Genomic DNA, 26,193 nt, shown 5'->3' on the forward strand with positions numbered 1-26,193 from the left:
TTTCTAAAATGGGCAGATAGGCGGTGTACTTTCACTAGCAAATCAGGCAGCTCTGGGTAGCTTTTCAGAAAATGTTGAAGCACGAGGTTAAGCACATGGGCCAGGCAAGGTACGTGTGTGAACTCACCTTGCTTCAGAGCCACAACTAGGTTCCAACCATTGTCACACACGAACATGCCTGGCTGTAGGTTCAGCAGTGTCAGCTAGGGTTGAGCGACTTTCATTTTTTAAAGATCGAGTCGGGTTTTGTGAAACCCGACTTTGTCCAGAGTCGAGTCGAGTGCAGTCGGCCGATTATCGCTAAAAGTCGGGGATCGACCGAAACACGAAACCCAATGCAAGTCAATGGGGAAGCATAGTCGGCAGCGAGTGGAGGCCAGGAAAACACCTACAGTGCCTATTTTAATGCAAAAACATCCATTCTTGTTTCTGAAGCTTGTCAATCTTAATTAACTTTATAATAATAGTTGTTCAATGGAACTTGGGGGTCATTTGGCAAAAGTTGTGGGGGGTAGGGCTGGTTCAAGGTTTTAGTGGGCCCAGGAATCGTGGACTACGTCACGGCGGTGGAGCAGGGAGAGGTAAGTATTTCAACGTTGCAAGTGCTGTGATCCTGAGCAAGCAGGGGGGCACACTCGTTCGCATTGGCACTGGCACAGGGCCCCTCAAAGTACAGCAGTGTGTTTGCACGGCGGGGGCGCCTCCCACCAGCAGCGACACTTTTGCGTACTCTGAGGGGCCCTGTGCCAGTGACGTCGCCAACGAGTATGCCCCCCCACCTGATGAAGGAACCTGCACTTTCATCTGCACCTTCCTCTTTGTTACTGTGTAAGGTGGTATAACATGCGGGAAAGGGAACCTTACTTTCAGCAGGGTCAGATTCTGGCTGTGTAGAGTGCAAGGGGAATGTAGTGGTCTAGGTCAATGTACCAGCAGACTCATCTAGCAGTGGCTGGGCAATGGGCAGGATGAGGAGGAAACAGATATAGGGCCAAAGAATAAAGTAGGCTAAATGCAGTTCAAAATTGGTAACAGGACTAAACAGGCGGCATTGCTTTGTTCAGTGGAGTAGCAAACCCAGGAGCCGCAGACACTGTTTTAAGGGCCCAAACACACTAATAGGCCAAATGCAGTTTAATATCTGATACTTTAGGCCAAAAGCCTAAAGACTGAAGCTCAGCTTTATTCAGTTGAGGGCAAACACCAGGGAGGGGCAGACACCGTTAGTAGGCCCTAACCACCAATTTTTAAAAACACAGCACTTAATGAGAGCCAGAAGGTTGAAGCTCAGCTTTATTCAGTTGAGGACAAACACCAGGCAGGGGCAGACACCGTTAGTAGGCCGTAACCAAAGTTGAAGGCCAAATGCAGTTTAATATCTGATACTATAGGCCGAAAGCCAGAAGGTGGAAGCTCAGCTTTATTCAGTTGAGGGCAAACACCAGGGAGGGGCAGACACCGTTAGTAGGCCCTAACCACCAATTTTTAAAAACACAGCACTTAATGAGAGCCAGAAGGTTTTAGCTCAGCTTTATTCAGTTGAGGACAAACACCAGGCAGGGGCAGACACCGTTAGTAGGCCGTAACCAAAGTTGAAGGCCAAATGCAGTTTAATATCTGATACTATAGGCCAAAAGCCAGAAGGTGGAAGCTCAGCTTTATTCAGTTTAGGGCAAACACCAGGGAGGGGCAGACACCGTTAGTAGGCCCTAACCACCAATTTTTAAAAACACAGCACTTAATTAGAGCCAGAAGGTTGAAGCTCAGCTTTATTCAGTTGAGGAAAAACACCAGGCAGGGGCAGACACCGTTAGTAAGCCGTAACCAAAGTTGAAGGCCAAATGCAGTTTAATATCTGATACTATAGGCCGAAAGCCAGAAGGTGGAAGCTCCGATTTAGACAGTGGAGGACAATTTGAATTAGGGACTGCAGACAGACTTAGTAGGCTGTCCCCTGTGGACCATGCATCCACCACATTAACCCATTGCGCCGTAATGGACACGTAATCTTCCGTGGCCATGCCTACAGGTCCATGCGTCTGTTGTCAGGTGCACCTTTGTACTCACAGATTGCCAGAGTGCATGGACAATGCGGTCTTTTACATGCTGGTGGAGGGTTGGGATGGCTTTGCTCGCAAAAGAAGTGTCGACTGGTTAGCTTGTAGCGTGGTACAGCGTAGTCCATCATGGCCTTATTAATAGTAAATAAAATATATAACTAGGCTCTATGAACTTTTAAATAGGTTCCAGGGGTACACGGGCAGCATTGGTGTGGTCAGTGGAGGAGTATTGCAAGTAGGGGCCGCAGACAGGCTATCAAAGGCCTAAAATAACAAACAATAGGCAGGCATGGCAGTTTGAAATCGGTTACATGGATACACAGGCAGGCAGCATTGTGGTCAGTGGAGGAGTATTGCAAGTAGGGGCCGCAGACAGGCTAACAAAGGCCTAAAATAACAAACAGTAGGCAGTCATGGCAGTTTGAAATCGGTTACATGGATACACAGGCAGGCAGCATTGTGGTCAGTGGAGGTGTATTGCAAGTAGGGGCCGCAGACAGGCTAACAAAGGCCTAAAATAACAAACAGTAGGCAGTCATGGCAGTTTGAAATCGGTTACATGGATACACAGGCAGGCAGCATTGTGGTCAGTGGAGGAGTATTGCAAGTAGGGGCCGCAGACAGGCTAACAAAGGCCTAAAATAACAAACAGTAGGCAGTCATGGCAGTTTGAAATCGGTTACATGGATACACAGGCAGGCAGCATTGTGGTCAGTGGAGGAGTATTGCAAGTAGGGGCCGCAGACAGGCTAACAAAGGCCTAAAATAACAAACAGTAGGCAGTCATGGCAGTTTGAAATCGGTTACATGGATACACAGGCAGGCACTCCAGGCAGCATTGTGGTCAGTGGAGGAGTATTGCAAGTAGGGGCTGCAGACAGGCTAACAAAGGCCTAAAATAACAAACAGTAGGCAGTCATGGCAGTTTGAAATCGGTTACATGGATACACAGGCAGGCACTCCAGGCAGCATTGTGGTCAGTGGAGGAGTATTGCAAGTAGGGGCTGCAGACAGGCTAACAAAGGCCTAAAATAACAAACAGTAGGCAGTCATGGCAGTTTGAAATCGGTTACATGGATACACAGGCAGGCACTCCAGACAGCATTGTGGTCAGTGGAGGAGTATTGCAAGTAGGGGCTGCAGACAGGCTAACAAAGGCCTAAAATAACAAACAGTAGGCAGTCACGGCAGTTTGAAATCGGTTACATGGATACACAGGCAGGCACTCCAGGCACAGGCAGGCACTCCAGGCAGCATTGTGGTCAGTGGAGGAGTATTGCAAGTAGGGGCCGCAGACAGGCTAACAAAGGCCTAAAATAACAAACAGTAGGCAGTCATGGCAGTTTGAAATTGGTTACATGGATACACAGGCAGGCACTCCAGGCAGCATTGTGGTCAGTGGAGGAGTATTGCAAGTAGGGGCCGCAGACAGGCTAACAAAGGCCTAAAATAACAAACAGTAGGCAGTCATGGCAGTTTGAAATCGGTTACATGGATACAAAGGCAGGCACTCCAGGCAGCATTGTGGTCAGTGGAGGAGTATTGCAAGAAGTGTCTGACACAGTTAGTACTCCCAAAAAATAAATAGATGTTAATGTCTCGCAAAACAACTATAAATAAAAAAAGGGTGGCATGCTTAGGTACAGGGGTGGGCTCATCTGCAGAGTTTATGACAAAGTAATTTGGCAGTAAATTAGTATTTACTGGTGTCAATGCAGCGCCCCAGAGTTCTGGTCGTTGCAGTACTGTGGCTTCGCCGCTAAGGGGAGCCATGGTACGTTCGATGGCACCGAAGGAGTTCCTCCAATCAGGTATCACAGACACCAATATGTTTCACAGCTGGGCCTCCGGGGGGAGCTAAGGGTGCTATTCATTAGGCCACTCCCCACCATAGTGGGTAAACTGGGGGTCAGGCAGGAAGTTAGGGAGAACGCTGACGGGATTGAACGGAGCAACACCCTGTGGCAGGGGGTGTTGTGAAGGGAGAGACTGTAGGGTCTCTGCCAGGGGTGGGATCCTGGCAGAGGCTTGGCATTGAAAGAACGTAACGGGTCCGCGCAGGCTCCTGGAAGCGGCGGGACTCAAGGAAAGGACTAGAAGCGAGACAGATTGTGCTGAGTGAGAAACGAGATCAAGCAGAAGGAGAATACCAGCAGGGGTTGTGCTGAAAGAGGCAGCACCCTGCTGAGGCGCAATACCGGTGGCCGGAACGCCGAGGGAGTGGATTAGAATACAGCTTCAAGCCATACTCCAAACAGCGGCAGGACAGTCGGTCTCAGGCGGGCTGTCTACCACATATCACCTATGAAGTCTTGGGGGGCAATTGCGGGAGAGGGGCGACTCTAGGGTCCCGGAAGAACTCCAGGCCTACCTGACAAACGGGTGCCATTCCAACCTGAATACAGGGAAGGGGTGGATTGCAGAGGAACATCAAATCGAGTTGTGAGGGAACTTAAGAAACAGACACAACCGTTGTGGGGTTACTTTCCGTAAGCACAGCAGGGAAGGACTACAACACATAGCGCTAGAAGGAAGGCACAGATTTCCACCTGAGAGGAGAACTCTGGAGGTGCCATTGGACCGGCCGGACTTGCGTAGCCTGGTGAACCGTGTTCCGGACTGAGGACTCAGAGATCTCCAGTAAAGAGGTAAAGAGACTGCAACCTGGTGTCCTCGTTATTTACCGCGACTTACACCCCACCACTGCACCGCTCCACCGCTATCATTACTACCACCTATTACACCGGACGTCCCCCACTGACGGACAGGGCCACGGACCGGGTCTAGCCACCGTGACAACCCCGAGACTGAGAACTAGAGGCCCGGCTCCGGGTATCCCCTCGGCCCTGCGGCGGTGTGGGGGCGCTCCAAAACTTGGCGTCACGAACAGGATCTACTTAAGCCTGAAGAATCAGGTCATGTGTGCCTAGAGACTGTGATTTACTGTGCTTGGACTGTACTTTATTGTAAGACTGTGTTGTGCCATTTGCCGCCAAAATCCGCCGCCATTGCAGCGCTGAGGAAAGCGCAGGAAGAGAAGAGGGGCGTGGAGTGGGCGTAGACGAGCTGGAGAGCGCGAAGAATAATGGCCGCCCAGTCTAAATATTTCTGTGCAGTGAGGACGTGTCCGTCAGCAGCAGAGATCCGCCTCCTAATCCTTAATGGGGGGCGGAGGCAGAGAAAACGAAACTGCTCATGCAGGAGAGAGCGGGAAAAAGACCAGGAAGCGACCCACGTGGAGGACGCTATGGCCAGCAGCTCCGAACCCGACAGCGGGGTTGAAGTGGAAGTCTCCCCTGACTACCCGGCTGAGCCCAGCAGCTTGTCCTCCGTGGATAACACCAAATTCCTGAGAGCCGAGATGGAGGATTTATATAACCAGCTCCTCCAACTGCATGTAAGAGTCCAGGCCCCGCATCAGGTGGGACCGGCAGTGGATTCCCGGACATCGGAAGAACCAGCGGGACCTGTCGCGGAAAGTGGAATCGTACCAGTGGGTGAGTCCGCCGATCCTACCCCACTAGCAGAGGGTGTGTTAGTGGGTCCCGTAGCAGCACCACCTCTCCCGGGGACCCATAGACTTCAGCGCCTGTTACCATGGGAGGAAGCCACGGGCATGGAACACCGTATGCGAGCCCCAATCACCCCTACTCCCTTGCCATGTGAGGTCAGCGCGGAGCGCACGGTGTGCCGCTGGGTGAACCCTGGATCCAATCTCATGGGGTTCCCCGGGGTGGGGACTCAGAAGGGAGAAATGGTGCAGGCCCTAAGCTGGGAGGAATACCAGATCCAGCTAGAACAGCGGTGGCGAGAGGAAGAGAAAACACATCAGGCTAAACGGGAGGCCTATCATCAAAAAGATTTGGCGGTCAAGGACCGGGCCCGTAAGGACCCCACCACTCACCAGGCCCCGCGCAGGCAGGGCATCATCACCGTCTTTAAACTCCAAGGAGGCTGGGGCTTCATTAAAGAACCGGGGCTATACGCAGAGGTCTTTGTTAACCGACGGGATGTCGAGTCACACCTTAGAGAGGGTCACCCCGATCGAGACCTCTATCCGGGAGACAGTGTTACCTACACCCGGCACCTTGGGGAAAAGGGGTGGTTCGCTCTGAACGTCTACAAGAAAGAGAAACCAGCCCCTGTGGCCAAAGTGCCGCCGTGTGACCGATCTGTAACCACCCTGGTCGGCCCCACCTGCCTGACCACAGAACTTGCGATCTGCCACCCGATCGCCGCCACCACTGTCGTGCCTAAAGAGGTGCCCCTTCGAGTGACCGATGTTCCGGATGTGCCAGCACAGAGAGAAGTGGGAACACAGACCTTGATCGCCGCGCACGACCTGGTCGTGCAACAGACCCGAACCCATGGGGTGTATCTGGCAGCGGGAGTGGACCTGAAACCTGAATTGCAGGGGTCCGCCCGCCAGGTGGCGCCTCATGGAAACTTCTGAAAGAAGAGTCACTTTATGAAAATGTAAATAGTTACTCTTTGTCTTTTATTCCTTTAAGTTGCTGCTAAACCCGCCCAGGGTTAATGGATCCCTCTGTTGACCCGGGATCCTCTTTGTTTGTTTTCCTTTTCTGAAGTTGTTGCACAAAAGTTATACAAACTGCAGAAATCATGGACTGTGCATGATTCGAACTTCCCTTGTAAATAGTTTGCACCTTCTTAAAGGTGCTCCCTACTGGTTTTAGCCAAAGACACTTTGCGAAGATATTTGCCCTATTTGTTTGAGCCAAAGACACTTTGTGAAGATACCGTTCCTACCGGTTTTAGTTAAAGACACTTTGCGAAGATACCATGCCGGAACCTTTGCATGGGCCGGTAGGCTGAGAAGACGAGCTACCTTAGAAAGACTTGGTCCCCTCTTAAAGGGGATGTGAGAAACTGAACTTGAGAGAGATACTGTTGCAGAACAGTAATGCCATAATGATGCCTTGAAAAGAAATGTAACTGTTTTACATGCTAAGTTATATGTGTTGAATTTGTTGAAATGTCTAAATAATGTTTGCAGAAAGAAAAGATGCAGAGAGCCCGTAGGGGTAGAGATAGAGGTCTGCATAGTTGAAAGTAAGCAAAGTAATAATGAAGGTGAGGATAGAAGGTAAACCCCGCGTCCCCATTGAAAGTTACTTTGTTACTAAGGACAGAGAGTGAACCCGTAGGGGTTAGAGAGTGAGTCCTTAAAGGAGCCGAGTAGAGCTGGCTCAGAGTTCTTTAAACGAAAGGAATGTTATGTCTATACCATGTATAGTAGAGAAAGGCAGTAGGCCCTGGATGAACAGGGCGGTCCTGTAAAAGAAAGGAGAGGCAGTAGGTCTGGTGCCATAGGGACAGGCGGTCCTGCAGGTTCAAAGTAGGAGAATGTGAAGTTACCTTACCCTGTAATGTGATTATAGGAAGGCCTTTGGTAAACTAAGAGTGTATGTTTCTTAAAGGCAATGTTAATTTATTGTTCCAGAATTTGCACTAAGTAGAATACCCGGTTGGGTAACAGGAGTTATGCATAGCCTGTAATTTATAATGTTGACCATGTTTGTAACGTTAAAAGTGTCCTCACCTCCCATAAAGGGAAGCCTGTTCAAGTATACTTATTGTTTTGCACTCAACAAAATTGTATGTCTGTTTACTAATCTGTATTGTTGTTTTTCTTCCCAGTCCCGGAGTACTGTGTTTAACCAGGGGGGAGTGCAGCGCCCCAGAGTTCTGGTCGTTGCAGTACTGTGGCTTCGCCGCTAAGGGGAGCCATGGTACGTTCGATGGCACCGAAGGAGTTCCTCCAATCAGGTATCACAGACACCAATATGTTTCACAGCTGGGCCTCCGGGGGGAGCTAAGGGTGCTATTCATTAGGCCACTCCCCACCATAGTGGGTAAACTGGGGGTCAGGCAGGAAGTTAGGGAGAACGCTGACGGGATTGAACGGAGCAACACCCTGTGGCAGGGGGTGTTGTGAAGGGAGAGACTGTAGGGTCTCTGCCAGGGGTGGGATCCTGGCAGAGGCTTGGCATTGAAAGAACGTAACGGGTCCGCGCAGGCTCCTGGAAGCGGCGGGACTCAAGGAAAGGACTAGAAGCGAGACAGATTGTGCTGAGTGAGAAACGAGATCAAGCAGAAGGAGAATACCAGCAGGGGTTGTGCTGAAAGAGGCAGCACCCTGCTGAGGCGCAATACCGGTGGCCGGAACGCCGAGGGAGTGGATTAGAATACAGCTTCAAGCCATACTCCAAACAGCGGCAGGACAGTCGGTCTCAGGCGGGCTGTCTACCACATATCACCTATGAAGTCTTGGGGGGCAATTGCGGGAGAGGGGCGACTCTAGGGTCCCGGAAGAACTCCAGGCCTACCTGACAAACGGGTGCCATTCCAACCTGAATACAGGGAAGGGGTGGATTGCAGAGGAACATCAAATCGAGTTGTGAGGGAACTTAAGAAACAGACACAACCGTTGTGGGGTTACTTTCCGTAAGCACAGCAGGGAAGGACTACAACACATAGCGCTAGAAGGAAGGCACAGATTTCCACCTGAGAGGAGAACTCTGGAGGTGCCATTGGACCGGCCGGACTTGCGTAGCCTGGTGAACCGTGTTCCGGACTGAGGACTCAGAGATCTCCAGTAAAGAGGTAAAGAGACTGCAACCTGGTGTCCTCGTTATTTACCGCGACTTACACCCCACCACTGCACCGCTCCACCGCTATCATTACTACCACCTATTACACCGGACGTCCCCCACTGACGGACAGGGCCACGGACCGGGTCTAGCCACCGTGACAACCCCGAGACTGAGAACTAGAGGCCCGGCTCCGGGTATCCCCTCGGCCCTGCGGCGGTGTGGGGGCGCTCCATCAATATAGGACACTGACCCAGACTACTTTAACTAGCATCATAGATGTCAACAAATTGTTATTGTTTGTCAGTGCCAGGCATTGAATGATGTCAGCGCATAGACTAAACATTGGTGGAGCTGTGCGAGTTAATTTTGCACGTGGTAGAGCACAGTTTGAGCTGGGGGGGGAACTCTCTTGTGGCCGGCGGTACCGCCCCAGGGCCCCTCATGTTACAACGGTGTGTCTGACGTTGGGTGCGCACCACCACCGCCAGAGATACTACATTGTACTATGAGGGACCCAGTGGCAGTGCCATCGACCAAAAGCGAGCACACCCACCTCTTCTGACAAACAGCACTGTAACTAACGGGTGCTTGCGCCAAGTGTCGAGAGTGAGACAACGGCCCCGTGGGGGGAGTTTTCCCATTGGGGGATGTGTAAACATGTCGTATGCTGGTCATACAGCTGCTGCAAATTAAGAGATTTGAACACTCAGTAAGACCAGTTCACAAGCAAGACCTTTTTATAGGAAAACTAGGTGTCAGCCGGGAAAGGTGGGGCAAAATAATTAGAAATCCAGGAGTGGTTCATTTTAATGAAGGTGAGATCATCCACATTTTGGGTAGCCAGACGAGTCCTTTTTTCGGTTAATATTGAACCAGCAGCACTGAATACTCTTTCTGATAGCACACTAGCTGCTGGGCAAGCAAGCTCCTGCAACGCATATTCTGCCAATTCAGGCCAGGTGTCTAATTTGGATGCCCAGTAATCAAATGGGAATGACGGTTGAGGGAGAACATCGATAAGGGCTGAAAAATAGTTAGTAACCATACTGGACAAATGTTGTCTCCTGTCACTTTGAATAGATGCTGCAGTACCTGTCCTGTATGCGGTCATTGCGAAATCACTCCACAACCTGGTCAGAAAACCCCTCTGTCCAACGCCACTTCTGATCTGTGCACCTCTAACACCTCTGCCATGTAGCCCCCTGCAGCTTGTGTGAGAACCATCACCGGCGCTGTGTGCTGGGAATGCCTGAATCAAACGGTCTACAAGAGTAGCTTGTTTGGTTGCTAAGATTTGTTCGAGGTTCTCATGTGGCATAATATTTTGCAATTTGCCTTTATAGCGAGGGTCAAGGATGCAGGCCAACCAGTAATCGTCATCGCTCATCATTTTAATAATGCATGGGTCCTTTTTGAGGATACGTAAGGCATAATCCGCCAAAGTTCCTGTTGGCAAATCTGCGGTTGTGCTGGTTTGAGGGGCAGTTACAGGCAAATCTACGTCACTTGTTTCTCTTAAAAAAACAGAACCCGGCCTTGCAACGCCACTAATTTCTGTTGGCCCAGGAGAAGCTTCCTCATTCAAAAAGTACTCATCCCCATCATCCTCCTCGTCCTCCTCCTCCTCTTCGCCCGCTACAGCGTCCTCTACACGGCCCTGACCAGACAATGGCTGACTGTCATCAAGGCTTTCCTCTTCCTCGGCTGCAGACGCCTGCTCCTTTATGTGCGTCAAACTTTGCATCAGCAGACCCATTAGGGGGATGCTCATGCTTATTATGGCGTTGTCTGCACTAACCAGCCGTGTGCATTCCTCAAAACACTGAAGGACTTGACACAGGTCTTGTAGCTTCGACCACTGCACACCTGACAACTCCATGTCTGCCATCCAACTGCCTGCCCGTGTATCCTCCCACAAATACATAACAGCACGCCTGTGTTCGCACAGTCTCTGAAGCATGTGCAGTGTGGAGTTCCACCTTGTTGCAACGTCGATGATTAGGCGATGCTGGGGAAGGTTCAAAGACCGCTGATAGTTCTGCATACGGCTGGAGTGTACGGGCGAACGGCGGATATGCGAGCAAAGTCTGCGCACTTTGAGGAGCAGGTCGGGTAGCCCCGGGTAACTTTTCAGGAAGCACTGCACCACCAGGTTTAAGGTGTGAGCCAGGCAAGGAATGTGTTTCAGTTGGGAAAGGGCTATGGCTGCCATGAAATTCCTTCCGTTATCACTCACTACCTTGCCTGCCTCAAGATGTACAGTGCCCAGCCATGACTGAGTTTCATTCTGCAAGAACTCGGACAGAACTTCCGCGGTGTGTCTGTTGTCGCCCAAACACTTCATTGCCAATACAGCCTGCTGACGCTTGCCACTAGCTGTCCCATAATGGCACACCTGGTGTGCAACAGTGGCAGCTGCGGATGGAGTGGATGTGCGACTGCGGTCTGTGGACGAGCTCTCGCTTCTGCATGAGGAGGAGGAAGACGAGGAGGGGGGGCGAACGCCTACAGCCAACTCTTTCCTTGACCGTGGGCTAGGCAGAACTGTCCCAATATTGCTGTCCCCTGTGGACCCTGCATCCACCACATTCACCCAGTGTGCCGTGATGGACACGTAACGTCCCTGGCCATGCCTACTGGTCCATGCATCTGTTGTCAGGTGCACCTTTGTAGTCACAGACTGCCTGAGTGCATGGACGATGAGGTCTTTAACATGCTGTTGGAGGGCTGGGATGGCTTTTCTAGAAAAGAAGTGCTGACTGGGTAGTTCGTAGCGTGGTACAGCGTAGTCCATCAGCGCTTTGAAAGCTTCGCTTTCAACTAACCGGTAGGGCATCATCTCTAATGAGATTAGTCTAGCAATGTGGGCGTTCAAACCCTGTGTACGCGGATGCGAGGATGAGTACTTCCTTTTCCTAACAAGAGTCTCATGTAGGGTGAGCTGGACTGGAGAGCTGGAGATCGTGGAACTAGCGGTGGTGCCAGTGGACATGGGTGACTGAGAGAGGGTTGGAGATGGTATTCTTGCCGGTGCCCTACATGCAGTGTTTCCTACTACTAACCTGGTGATTCCCTGACTGCTTTGGCCTGGCGACGAAAGCTGCACAGATACTGCAGGTGGTGTGGGAAATGGTCGGCTTACAGGGAGGGAAGGGATGTAGCGTTGCTGACTAGCTTCATTGGCCGAGGGTGCTGCAACCTTTAGGGACGTTTGGTAGTTAGTCCAGGCTTGCAAATGCATGGTGGATAAATGTCTATGCATGCAACTTGTATTTAGACTTTTAAGATTCTGACCTCTGCTTAAGGTAGTTGAACATTTTTGACAGATGACTTTGCGCTGATCATTTGGATGTTGTTTAAAAAAATGCCAGACTGCACTCTTTCTACTATCGGATACCTTTTCCGGCATTGCAGACTGAGCTTCTTTAACCGGATGGCCACGCTGTCCTCCAACTGGTTTTGGTTTTGCCACGCGTTTTTGGCCAGATACGGGCCCGGTAGATGGAACCTGTTGTGATGTTGATGCCTGCTGCGGCTCCTCCTCCTCCGCTTCAGAACTACTGCCGCCTGCACCCTGTTCCCCCAATGGCTGCCAATCCGGGTCCACAACTGGGTCATCTATGACCTCCTCTTCTATGTCGTGTGCGATTTCGTCTGTGTCACCGTGTAAGCCGGTGGTATAGCGTCCGTGACGGGGCACCATAGTCTCCGCTGGGTTTGATTCTGCCTCAGTACACTGCGAGGGCAATGTTCTGGTCTGAGTCAAAGGAACAGCAAAGTAATCTGGCTGTGGCTGTGCATCTTTGCACTCCATGTCCGATTCAACTTCTAATGGGCATGGCCTGTTAACTGTTTCACTGTCTAACCCAGGAACGGTATGTGTAAAGAGCTCCATGGAGTAACCTGTTGTGTTGACTGTCGCTTCCTTAACTGTTGTTTTTAGTGAAGGACACAAGGAAGCGACTTGTTCCTGACCGGGAGCATCCACTGACGATGCACTGCTCTGACATTTGGCACTTTCCGAGGAGGAGGCGAAAGAGCTAGAGGCAGAGTCAGCAATGAAAGCCAATACTTGTTCCTCCTGCTCCGGCTTCAAAAGTGGTTTTCCTACTCCCAGAAAAGAGAGCGTTCGAGGCCTTGTGTAGCCAGACAACGAACCTGGCTCAACAACTCGAGACTTAGGTGCTGTACTGCTTTTACCACGACCACCTGATGCTCCACCACCACTACCATCATTACCAGCTGACAATGACCGCCCACGGCCACGACCTCTTTCACTAGACTTCCTCATTGTTTGCAAAACGTAACCAAAGTAACGCTATTTGTTACTGTAAAACAACTTATAAGGTGAACTCAAACTTCTGTAGGATTTATATATACCTTTATAGGTGCCTGACACTGAAAGGAAAATCAGGCCCAATGTTACACTCTAGGTTTTCTGTGCCCCAATAATTTGAGACAGATGGCACACACAGGACCAGTACTCAAGCAGAAATGCCAATCGTAATCTCCCACTATTATTTTTTTTTTTTTCTGGGAGAATTTACCCTAAAAAAAAAAAAGGCCCAGTATTACACAGTGGTTTTCGGTGGCACACAATGAGAGACAGATGCCACACACAGCAATGGCACGGAGGCAGACTTGCCAATATTTATCTCCCACTAATTTTTTTTTTGGAAAAGGGAGAATGTACCCCCCCAAAAAAAATGGCCAAGTATTACACAGTGTTTTCAGTGGCACACAATGAGAGACAGATGCCACACACAGCAATGGCACGGAGACAGACTTGCCAATATTTATCTCCCACTAATTTTTTTTTTGGAAAAGGGAGAATTTAGCAAAAAAAAAAAAAAAATGGCCAAGTATTACACAGTGTTTTCGGTGCCACACAATGACAGACAGATGCCACACACAGCAATAGCACGGAGGCAGACTTGCCAATATTTATCTCCCTGCAGTTATCTCAGAAAAGTATGGCAGGCAGCTGTAAAAAGGACTGCTGCACACAAAAGTGTGGACAAACACACAAGATAGCTGTGCAGAAAGGAAGGAAAAACAGGATTTGTGCTTTGAAAAAAGCAGTTGGTTTGCACAGCGGCATACACACAAAGCAACGCAGCTATCAGGGTCAGGGAGCCTTCTAGGGCAGCCCAATGAGCTACAGCGCTGAGGAAAAAAAAAATGTAGCTTCCACTGTCCCTGCAATCAAAAGGTGGTGTTGGACAGTGGAAATCGCTACAGCACAAGCGGTTTTTAGCTTTATGTACCCTGCCTATCACTATCCCTGCTTCCGAAGAAGCTGCAGCAACCTCTCCCTACACTCAGATCAGCAGCAGTAAGATGGCGGTCGGCGGGAACGCCCCTTTATAGCCCCTGTGACGCCGCAGAAAGCAAGCCAATCACTGCAATGCCCTTCTCTAAGATGGTGGGGACTGAGATCTATGTCATCACGCTGCCCACACTCTGCGTCCACCTTCATTGGCTGAGAAATGGCGCTTTTAGCATCATTGAAACGCGACTTTGGCGCAAAAGTCGGGTACCGCATGGCAGACCCCACACAGGGATCGGCTCGGTTTCATGAGACGCCGACTTTGCCAAAAGTCGGCGACTTATGAAAATGAACGATCCGTTTCGCTCAACCCTAGTGTCAGCCAAAAATCTAACTGCTCTTTCAGCGCTGTCCACAACTCTTCTGCATTGTGCGGTTTGTCACCTATGCAGATTAACTTCAGCACAGCCTGTTGCAGCTTGGCTGAGGCTGTGCTGCAGAGTTTCCAGCTTATGACTGATGTGTTGATTTTCAGAGATGGAGGATGAAGAGGAGGAGGAGGAAGTTCAGGAGCTGTAGACGGGGGGCAACACTGATTGACTCAGGGCCTGCAATCCTCGGCGTCGGGAGGATGTGTTCCATCCCAAGTTCCATCTGGGTCTCAGATTCCATTATGTGAACTCAGTGTGCAGTCAGTGAGATGTACCATCCCTGCCCACAAGCACTTGTCCATGTGGCTGTGGTTAGGTGGACTTTCCCAGTAACAGCATTGTTGAGGGCATGGGTGATGTTGTGGGACATGTGCTGGTGTAATGCACACCGGGAGAAATAGTGGTGTCTGGGGACCGATTACCTTGGACAGCCACTGCCATCAGGTTGTAGAAAGCTTCCGTCTCAATAAGCCTAAAAGGCAACATTTCAAGAAATGTTAGATTTTAGTACTTTAGCCTGTGGGGCGTTGGCTGTGTATTTCGGCTTGCATTCCAATGACTGGGAAATAGACAACTGAAGGCTATACTGGGGCAAGGATGTGGACAGGCTTGATGATGGTGCTATTTGGCTGTGGGCAACAACAGGTGCGAGGCATCTTTGCATGCACTGTAGACTGGGGATTGGCTTGTACACGAAACAGTGGAAGAAGCAGTGGTGTCACCTGCAGACAGTGTTCCTGTAGCCTGGGGTTTGGCCCACAAAGTCGGGTGCTTTCCTGCCATGTGCCTGATCATGCTTGTGGTGTTCAGACTGGTAATTTTGCTACGCCTGCTGATGCGGGCATGGCAGGTGCTGCAAATGGCCTGTTTGGGGTTATTGGCAAAGTTTTTAAAAAATAACCAGACTCGGGAAGATCTAACAGTTGAACTGGCAACTTCCATCATGTTGGTGTTACGGGGAATGGATGCACGCCTTCTGTCTGTGGCCTCCACACTGCTTCTTCCTGCCTGTTGGGGTGCTATGCCTCTTTCCCCATCTGTGCTGTTGTCCTCGCTCTGCATGTCCTCCTGTTAGGTTGGGTCAGTCACTATGTCATCCACCACCTCATCTTCCACATCCGCACCCTGCTCCTTCTCCTGACTTTCTGGCAATTGTTGTCACGGGAGTACTGGGTAGACTAAGGCTGGTTACCCAGGCCCCTGCGATATCCGTCAGGCTAGGGAAACCCTGTCTGTCCCTTTCCCAGAAGTTACACTAAAAGTGTGCATGTCTGGGCCGCCAGGCCTGACCCTGTCTCCTGTTTCAGCCCTAAGCTGAAACCACCACCCACCACCCAGTGAAGAGACCACACACCAATCCCCACAGAAAGCACAGACAGGGAAAACTGAAAAACGCACCACGCCGCAGACACGCAGGAATACACTATACTGTGCACAGGGCACAACAAATACAAATATAGGAAGGAGGAATATGACAAAGGATAATACTCCACCAGATACGATATTCCTACAACAAGACCACCACTCCAGACCGGAATTGCTAGGCACAAAGCACAAGCTATAATCGGTGACGCCCCAAGTCCAGCACGACTATTTAAAGGCCGTGGGCGCCACTGAGCGTATAGTGGACGTATGTGGAATTACCGCTGTCTGTCGGACGCCCTAGTGTGAACAGCGTCTGACATGACAATTGTATCTCATCATCGTCCACCTCTTGTGACACTTTCCCATCATCGCCTTCATGTGACCGAGGCTGCTCAAATCTTTGGCCATCGCTACATGCGATCTCATCTTGCCCAACTTCAAGTTGACCGGCCGAGAGTCGAGAATCTTTAAAGAGAAAATAGAACTGCTCTTCGGAGTGTCCAAGTGTGGGATCAGTTGTCTCAGGGCACTCAGCATGGTGGGAGGAAGGAGAATCATGGTGAGTAATATGCGGTCCACACTCACGACTACTCAGACTTGACCGTGTGGAAGACGTGGTGGTGGTGGTGGCTAAGTGACAGGAAACAGTATCCGCTATCCAACCAACAACCGTTTCACAATGCTCTGGCTTCAATAGTGTGTTATGGACCTGGTGGTTAGGAGCACCCGAAGTGACCTGATGGTTAAAACAGAAAACCTGGGACAAGCTCTGAGGAGGTGGTAACTCTACTGACCGCAATCCCTAATCCTATCACACACACTAGAAATAGCCGTGGAGCGTACCTAACTCTTCCTAGACGCCTCTTCACAGCCTAAGAGCTAACTACCCCTAAAGATAGAAATAGCAGCCTACCTTGCCTCAGAGAAATTCCCCAAAGTAAAGGTAGCCCCCCACAAATATTAACTGTGAGTTAAGAGGGAAGTGACAAACACAGGAATGAAACAGATTTTAGCAAAGGAGGCCGAATCTTCACTAGATAGACAGAGGATGTAAAGGGAACTATGCGGTCAGTATAAAAAACTACAAAAACCACGCAGAGTGTGCAAAAAGACCTCCACACCGACTCACGGTGTGGAGGTGCAGCTCTGCACCCCCAGAGCTTCCAGCTAGCAAGGAAATATCATAATAGCAGGCTGGACTGAAACATAGCATGTACTGAAAAATATATTCAAAAACCGGTGAACAGCAAATGACTAGCAAGGACTTAGCTTCTGCTGGAGTAGACAGGTCATCTGAGAAATCCAAGAGAGATCTGAACCAGTACTGAGACATTGACAGCTGGCATGAACTAACGACCTGGGCAGAGTTAAATAGGGAAGCCAGCAGCAGCAATAAACGAGGGCAGCTGAGAAAGCCAACCTCAAAGATCAGCAGTTCCACTCAAAGCCACCAGAGGGTGCCCAAGGACAGAACTCACCAAAGTACCATTCACGACCACAGGAGGGAGCCCGAGAACGGAATTCACAACATAGTGGTGTGCTGCAGTCCCCTAGAAACTTGGACAGGAAGGTTGAGCGAGAAGATGTGGGTCTTTGTTGTGGCCCACTTTTAGCTTGGCCATGGCCTCGTCCTCTGCATGCACCATCAGCATCATGTCCACTTCCCCATGCCCTGCCCCTTGCCTTGCCCATTTTAAATGGACAACTGAAATATTTTAAAAATTCAATACAAATGGATTAATTTTGAGAACTTATATGTGATCAGTGTGCCGAAAAAACATACTTTTAATTCAATGGAATATTGGAAAAAATTTTATTTTGTTTTTATCAAATTTTATTAATAACTAGGGTAAGACAAACCCAAACCAGTTCAAAGGAGCACTCAAATTCAACAATTTTTAAACCACAGATAGAGGAGGCATCTGACAGAGAAATCACAATGCTCAATATGTGGAATTTTTTATTTTTTTAAAAGAAAATTACTGTCACGAAGAAGGCTAACACAATGCCAAAAAAATGGAATGTATGCCTGAAAAGCAAGTTTTTGTACAGCACAGATAGACCAGGCGATGGACGGAGATAACAGACTGTTATCATATGTGGCCTGGAGTGTTTTAAATTTTTTTAACCACAAAATTCTGTATAGACCAAGGGTAGCAGAAAAAAAAGTGGAATGTATGCCTGAAAAGCAAGTATTTGGAGACCACAGATAGATCGGGCATCTGACTGAGATAACATACTGTTTCAATATGTGGCCTGGATTTTAAAAAAAATTAACCACAAAATACTGTATAGAACAAGGGTAGCAGACAGACAAAAAAGTGGAATGTATGCCTGAAAAGCAAGTTTTTATACAGCACAGATATAACAGACTGATCAAAATGTGGCCTTGATTTTTTTGGGCCCACCAAAATTGTGTCAATAAGTAGGCTATGACACTAAAAAAAAAATTGGAGTACTAAAATTGTAAAATATTTAGCGCAATTATATGCAATGCGTGTAGCTTATAAATCATAGTGATAAATATAAGAACTGTAGCTAAATATTTTTGGGCCAGCTAAAGATTTTTTGGTCATCAAAATGGTGTCCAAAAATGTTGTAAGACATTCCAAAAAATGCTATAGTTACAAAATAAAAGGCCAGAATTTTCTGCTCACTTACATTTGATGTGCAGCGCCCCAGAGTCTGGTCGTTGCAGTAACGTCACTCTTACACCAGGGGGAGTGATGGTACGTTTGATTGTACTAATAGAGTTCACCTTGCCAGGTATCACAGTCAGACATTACACTTCACACTCCGGCCACCAGGGGGAGCAAAAGGTCCTATCTACTAGGCCACTCCTCACACTTGGGTAAAACAGGGGGTTGGATAGGAAGTTAGGGAGAAAGCAGCCTGGGAGAGTTCCAGGGAGGACCTGTCAGGTGTGGGATCCTGACAGAGGATCATTATGTGAGAGACAGATCATTATGGAGCCGCGCCTGCACTTTATTGCGGCGGTATCTTAAGAAAGGACAAGAAGCGAAGTATATTGTGGAGAAGTGAGAAACGAGATCACAGCAACAAAGGAGATAATACCGGGAGGAGTCGTGCCCTAAGATCGTGGCAACATCCTTCTGAGGCGCGTAGCCGGTGGCCGGAACACCGAGGGAGTACTGGCTCTACGCTTTACTTCAATCACGGGAGGACAGTTGACTTTAGGTTGGCTGTCTCACCTTTGCACCTAAGCAGACAACGGAGGCAAATTGTGGGAGAGGGGCATCTCTAGTGTCCCTATAAAATAGCTCCAGGCCTACCCCCGTCATACGGGTGCGTCCTATCCAAACTGGGGGATGGAGAGAGAGAACATCAGAAACAGATACAAGAGTTGTGAGGACTATCCCGTGGTGCTCAGCAGGGAGGTACTACAACACACAGGTGCAAGTAGGAAGGCTACTGATTTCCACCTGCAAAGGGAACTCTGGATGTGCCTTTGGACCGGCCGGTCTCAGCAAGCCCTGTTAGCAGTGCTCTGGATTGTGGATTGTGGATGCCGAAGTCTACAGTAAAAGGTAAAGAGACTGCAACCTTGTGTCCTCATTATTTACCGCGACCTAAACCACCACCACCTACACCTTTAATTGGACGCCCCTTAGCAGGGCCACGGATCGGGTCGGGCCACCGTGACATCCCCAGAACCAAGACAGAGGGACCCGGTACCGAGTACCCCATTGCCCTGAGTCTGGGGGCGCTCCAGATGCCTGGGACAAAGAAAACCTTTTTAAATTCTTAGATTTTCACGCTCTTGTATTGAAATGACCTGGCTGTAGTCTGCAATGTGACCAAGCAAATAAATGTAGAAAAAAGGGGTAATGGATTGCTTTGTAATAAAATTAGCAGGTATAAGGTGTAAAAAAAAAATCCTAGCCACGGATACCTGCAGCTACGTTTATATAAAATACACAGCAGCAGACAGTAATGGAGACTTTTGATGTATGCAGTGAGATCTATATACTCACATACAGTGCCTGCATGCCTTACACTGATGTGGATCTGTGCACATAGACTCCCCTGCCTACCTAGCACAATGATCTATATACCCCCGAGATAGCCCTAAAAAGAACTATTGGTTTATCAGGATTTGTGGATTGAACACTAGTAGCCCCACACTAATTAATAAATTCTGACCCTATCTCAGCAGCAGCTCTCCCTACAGTAGCTGAGTCTGGAGTAGAATGCACCGAGCAGGACGCCGTCAGTTCTCTTATAGACCTGATGATGCTGTGCGGCCAGCTAATCACTCTAATACCACAACAAAGATGGCAGCGGTATTACAGTGCATGGAAGACAATCCCTGCATGGTCATTGGCATTCTAAAAAGTGCCAAAATTAAAAGGAGGAGACGCGAGCTCCCGCCGAATAATCCCGGAAATTATCGGTGCTCGCCGAGTACACCGAGAACAGTGATACTCGTGTGAATAACGAGTAGTGGCAAGCACATTCGCTCATCACTACTGTATAAGCACTTACAATTACAAGCAACTGTAATGTCAGTAATTAGCATGCATTAGCCTCAGCGCCACCTTACACTTCATGCGCACAGGCTGACTAGCTAGGTTTGTCTCTTGTAGCACTCCTCAGCACTGCTGCATCTGTATGCTGTTTTCAAATGGCTATAGGAGGGCAACAGCCAGAATCTACAGGAATTTAACCCTGCTGTATCCTGCAGGGTTTGGATTCTCCAGCTAATCACCATCCAGCATGTACTATATCAGGCAGTGCTGCCCTCCACACCTTTGCCATAGCTCAGGCTCCAATATGTTGTTTGCATTTAGTTCCTGTCAAGGTGTTAACAATTTTATTTATTTCAGGATTGTAAGCCACTGATCGACAATTGATATTATGGAAACAATCCATTAATGACATGTCTAATCTTTGAAGGAATCCATAAGGCGTAAGACTCGCTGACATGTTTCTATAAAAAATTCTAACTTACTTTTGGATGATTACATAGAAACTGAACGGCTTCTTCAAAATATTTTAAATCCACTTCATGCAGTACCTTTGGTAAATCATCATAAGCTACATAAGCCAGGGCAAGAGAGGCGAACCCACGGCTGGCCAGGAGGCTACTGCGAAACACTTGTAGGCCACCAACACCTCCAAACATGTCGATAATTCCCAGAAAGGGTCCTTCACCTAAAGAGAAGAAAAAATGGATTCCACAATATTGAAGCCCAGAAAAAAGGAGCTTCACCTTTTTACCTATTCAAAAATGTATTAGGTGGAGTGCATATGTGTTTGCTCACCAGAGCAGAATAATTGTGTGTACCTCTGTCTACACCAGTGTAACACTGTACCTGTTGTAAGTAGATTTGTGTCTCTGCAGTAATGTTATTATTTGGTCACAAGATGTTGCTGTTGCCTAAGCATTACTGAAAGACTGTGATATGTTTATAAAATGTCTGGGTGGGACTACTGTGTGACTGATGTGAAACACAAGAACAGGAAGTGCGGCCATCTTAAGGGCAGTCTGCAGTTAATGAGAACATGGAGAGGATGTGCTGGAGAGGAATCTGACAACATCCTCTCATGAAATCACCTCACAGAGACCAGCAGCGTCAGATTGGAGCTGAACTTATCCATAGCAAGAGCTTGTCCAGATGTGAGATGATTTCTGCCAGGAAAGAGATAGAAAAGGCCAAGACCTAGTGTGAGAGGTTTTGGTTGCTGGTGATGTGCTAAGCCACAAGCATTAACGGTACTACTCACCTATAGGAGGGACACCACATCCATCTGTATTCATCAATTGTTTGTCTGGAGTAGACCCAGGTCGGTAAAGCCCACTGCTTAGTTACAGTAAAAAGTAATCGTGCAAACACCACACTACATTCTGATGCCAAAAGACTGTAGGCTGAGATAGAGCCTGTTGTAAGATTGTTAGGCATATTGACTGTTCAGGCCATGTTTTTTTCCAAAATCAGCATCCAGAACTTTCAGATTTGTTGCTACGTTTCCTGATGCCAACACGGCACGCAACGGATTGTAGACCAAACTTGAACTTCCTTTTGTTTCAGGACAGGGAGTTTCTGTGGAACATTATAATATGGGGCAGGTGTTCTACTTCTATAGACTTTGTTCACGGCTAATTCGCTGGTACAGATGGTTAATTTTGGGATATTTTTAATATAATTGAGGATGGAATATTCTTCTGAGTTGATTGAGGTCACATTGGGATGGGAGAGAGATATTTGATTGGGGAATAGAAGTGAATGTTTGTAAGATTGTAAACTGCTGTGCTGAACTGCAGGTGAGCCCATACATTACACCCACATAATTGACCCAGTCTCCAGGGTGTAAACAGGTAGCGGGCGGCCGATTTAGATAGGCACACCAGTAGGTAGATTTATAGAAAATACAGTAGTACAGGGGTTTCAGCCTTCTGGCTAAATGTCTGTATAATTTTTTTTTTTATGTTTCCTATTGTAAAATTACCCAGATAACTAAGTAAAATAGTTACAGAGAGCGGATTGTGTATGATTTGTTTTTTCTCTCCCCTGACTCCGCTGCATCATGAAGAACACCCACCGGTGCACTACTTAGGGTATGTGTCCACGTTCAGGACTGCATCAGGATTTGCTCAGGATTTGACGCAGGTAAAATCTGCACCAAATCTGCACCTGAGGTCACTGGCAGGTCACCTGCGTTTTTCATGCATTTTTTGACCCGTTTTTTGATGCAGATTTGTGTGTGTTTTTGTAAGCTCAATAAAGATATATAAAAAAAAAGAATTGTGATGTCATTTCTTGTCCAACCTCTTCATTTACATACTCCATTGAAGAATATACACACACAGCTAGATAGATAGATACGTTAGATGAATACAATAGATAGATACGATACATATCTATCATATCTGTCTATCTATCGTATCTATCACATCTATCTATGGATCTATCGCATTTATCTGTGGTATCTATCTATCGATATATCTATCTATTATCTACCGATATATATCTATAAATATATCTCCATATAGATATATCAATAGATAGATATATTGATATCTATTGATCTATCTATCGATATATCTATCTATTATCTACCGATATATATCTATAAATATATCTCCATATAGATATATCAATAGATAGATATATTGATAGATAGATAATAGATAGATATGATAGATAGATAATAGATAAACAGATGATTGATAGATACGATAGATAGATAGATACGATATGATAGATGGATCACACAAGCGAGAAACTCGGACGTGTCTCGCATCTTAATACCCGGCACTGCCGCCGACACTCGGGTACAGAGCGTGCAGCTGCATGTATTTCTATGCAGCTGCACGCTCCACTCCCGAGTGCCGGTGCCAGTGACGGGTATTAAGATGCAAGGTTCGTCCAAGTTTCCCGCATGTGTGATCCCAGCCTTAAATATAGACACACACACGAAATCTGCGTTAGGCCGGGGTCACACTTGCGAGAAACTCACACAAGTCTCTTGCTTCAATACCCGGCACTGCCACCATCACTCAGAAGCGGAGCGTGTGGCTACATGTATTTCTATGCAGCTGAATGCTCCGGTCCTGAGTGCCAGCGGCAGTGCCGGGTATTGACGCCAGCCTAAAATGCAATATGTTTAATTTAAAAAAAAATAAATTTGAAAAAAAAATGGCGTGGGCTCCCACACAATTTTCTTCGCCAGAGGGGGAAAGCTGACGGCTGGGGGCCAATATTTGTAGCCTGGGAAGGGGGTAATAGTCATGGCCCCTCTCTAGGCTATGAATATCAGCCCACAGCTGTCTGCGTAGCCTTTACTGGCCTTTAAATTAAGGGGACCCCCCAAAAAAATGACGTAGGGTCCCCCTATATTTTATAGCCAGAAAGGCTACGCAGACAGCTGCGGGCTGATATTCATAGCCTAGAGAGGGGCCATGGTTATTGCCCCCCCCGGCTACAAATACCATCCCGAAGCAGCCGCCAATTCCAGCACTTAACCCCTCTCTTCCCACTCCCCTGTAGTGGTGGGATATGGGATAATAAGGGGTTAATGTCACCTTGCTATTGTAAGGTGACATTAAGCCTGGTTAATAATGTAGAGGCGTCAATAAGATGCTTATCCATTATTAATCCTAGAGTAGTGAAAGGGTTAAAAAAAATAAAGACACAGCCAGAAAAAAAGTATTTTAATATTCTTAATTTTACCATACTCGATCGCCTGCATAAAAAATTAAAATAATAAACCAACCGTATACTTACTTTCTGCTGTAGTCCAATTAACAACTAGTGTCCCACGACGATCTCCCCTACAGAACAGTCACATTGGGTGATGTCACCGCTCTATAGACCTCCAGTAACACACTGACAGGAGACAATGGCTCCTGCAGTGCATCACTGAGGTTACCTTAGTTCAGAGTCTCACTTTATGGCATTGCTGCATGGGAACTTTCTCACACAGCAGAGCCACAAGTGAGACTAGGGACTATTTTTTTACAGTGGCGGAGGAATACAGTGCAGAAGGATACCTTCCATCATTGTATTCCTGGAGCCCCTGGAGAGCGGTCGCATCAGCAGATGCTGCTGCTCTCCACAGGAGATCATCGTGGGACATTAGTTTTAATTGGATATCTGCAGATCAGGGAATATATTGTTTGTTTATTATTTTATAATTTGCTACAGGTGACACTGACTTCGGGGATCAAGGTGACAAGTGATGTTGAGTATGTACTCTATGTTTAATGTACTGTATGTCTAGATGTATGTATTGTATGTATGTTATGAATGTTTCATGTTCTGTATGTATGTACAGTATGTTGCATGTTGGATGTCGCATGTTGCATGTTGTTGCATGTTGTCGCATGTTGTCACATGTTGCATGTCGCATGTTGTCGCATGTTGTTGCATGTCGCATGTTGTCGCATGTTGCATGTTGTCACATGTTGCATGTCGCATGTTGCATGTCGCATGGTGTATGTTGCATGGTGTATGTTGTAAGGTGTATGTTGTGTGTTGTATATTGTATGTGCACAGTATATGCAGTCTAGACGAGTCCAGCTCTGCTACATCTGGATGCCTGACATCTAGATGTAGCAGAGCCTGTAGATGATCGCCGGAGATAACTCTCCAGCGATCATCTACACTACAGCGTTCTCACAATCAGCTTATCAGCTGTTTGCGAGAACCAGTCTAGGGACCGGAGATAACTCCCGGTCACGTGCACGGCAGTTCTCGCGACAACATAAGTTATCTCGAGAACTGCAGTGGACGAGGGACTTCCGGCGGCGGGACAGGTGAGCCGACAGACATGCGTAGTAAGCTGCGTGTACACCATTTCCACGCATGTGACTAATCATTAGTTGCGATTTTATCGCATCTAATGATAATCTATGGTAAATTTACTGGGTGGCGACGGAGCGTCGCCGCTTTGTAAACAGACATGCTGCATTCTGAAAAGACGCACCACATGTCCATTTACGCGGGTCTGCCGCCTGCGTGTTTTACCGCATAGTGGAGACGGGATTTCATGAAATCCCCTCCACTATGCTGTAACATCTGGATGCTGCGTGTTTGACGCTGCGGCTCTAAGCAGCGTCAAACACGCAGCGTTTCCTGAACGTAGAAACATACCCTTAGGCCGGTTTCACATTTGCAGTTGTGTCCGCAGAGTTTGTGCCGCAATTATCCGCATGCGTCGAGTATTCCTATCTTTAACATTAGGGACGCATGTGTCTGCGATCGGTTGCGTTTTGCCGCGTTAGACGACGCATGCGTCGTTTCGTCGTCTGCGGTTTGGCGCGGTAAATGCTACATGTAATTTTAGAGGTGTCAATTTGCCGCCTATAAACGTATGCAGTTGTTAGCGGAAGGAATGCGGCAAAAAAAGCATTATGGTCTATGTGAACGCATGAGTTCGCAAGCACATGCGTTTGCTTGCGTTTGTGAACGCATGCATTGCACCACAGGAAAACATGTCTAGACACTGATTAGCCACCCCGCACATACAAACTGATAAAAGGAGGGAGTGGGCATTTGCAGATCACTGCCCAGCAGACAGAGAAGCAGAGCAGACGCAGGCAAGAATCTTGGAGCAAACAAGACACTTAACAATGTGAGTATATCCTAGCCAATGTCTTTATTTTCTATTTTCTGTCTCTATATGTCCTAATTTCTGGCATTTTTTTCTTTCTGCATGCATCAGAATGTCATCTTCTTCTGAGGAGGAGCAACGTCCTGGGCCTGCACAAGCCGAACATGTCAGTGAAGTGAGTACTCACCTCCTCAGATTGGTAAGTATTCACTGTCACATCTACACATATGACAATTTTTTTTTCCTTTTTTAAGAGCACTTCTTCCACTGTGGCAGAGGCTGAGCAGGAGCAGTGGTTTCATGGTCGGGTGGCAAGGCGGCCGCGTGTACGTACACTGTGTTCGAAATTATTATGCACAAAGAGTTTAGGATTG

The 26,193-nt window shown here is 47.9% G+C and overlaps 1 protein-coding gene across 2 annotated transcripts in view; it reads right to left on the reverse strand.

Annotated features, from left to right (window-relative positions):
- The window catches only part of LOC143804742 (acyl-coenzyme A amino acid N-acyltransferase 1-like), a 509,727-nt gene that overhangs the window by 31,406 nt on the left and 452,128 nt on the right, over positions 1 to 26,193 (reverse strand). For both annotated transcript variants that reach the window (XM_077283144.1, XM_077283150.1), the window contains exon 3: positions 20,715 to 20,917. In XM_077283144.1, the coding sequence (XP_077139259.1) occupies positions 20,715 to 20,917 (203 nt within the window). The remainder of the gene's footprint in view (positions 1 to 20,714; positions 20,918 to 26,193) is intronic.

Source organism: Ranitomeya variabilis, chromosome 1 (assembly GCF_051348905.1).
Source record: "Ranitomeya variabilis isolate aRanVar5 chromosome 1, aRanVar5.hap1, whole genome shotgun sequence".
NCBI lineage: Eukaryota > Metazoa > Chordata > Amphibia > Anura > Dendrobatidae > Ranitomeya > Ranitomeya variabilis.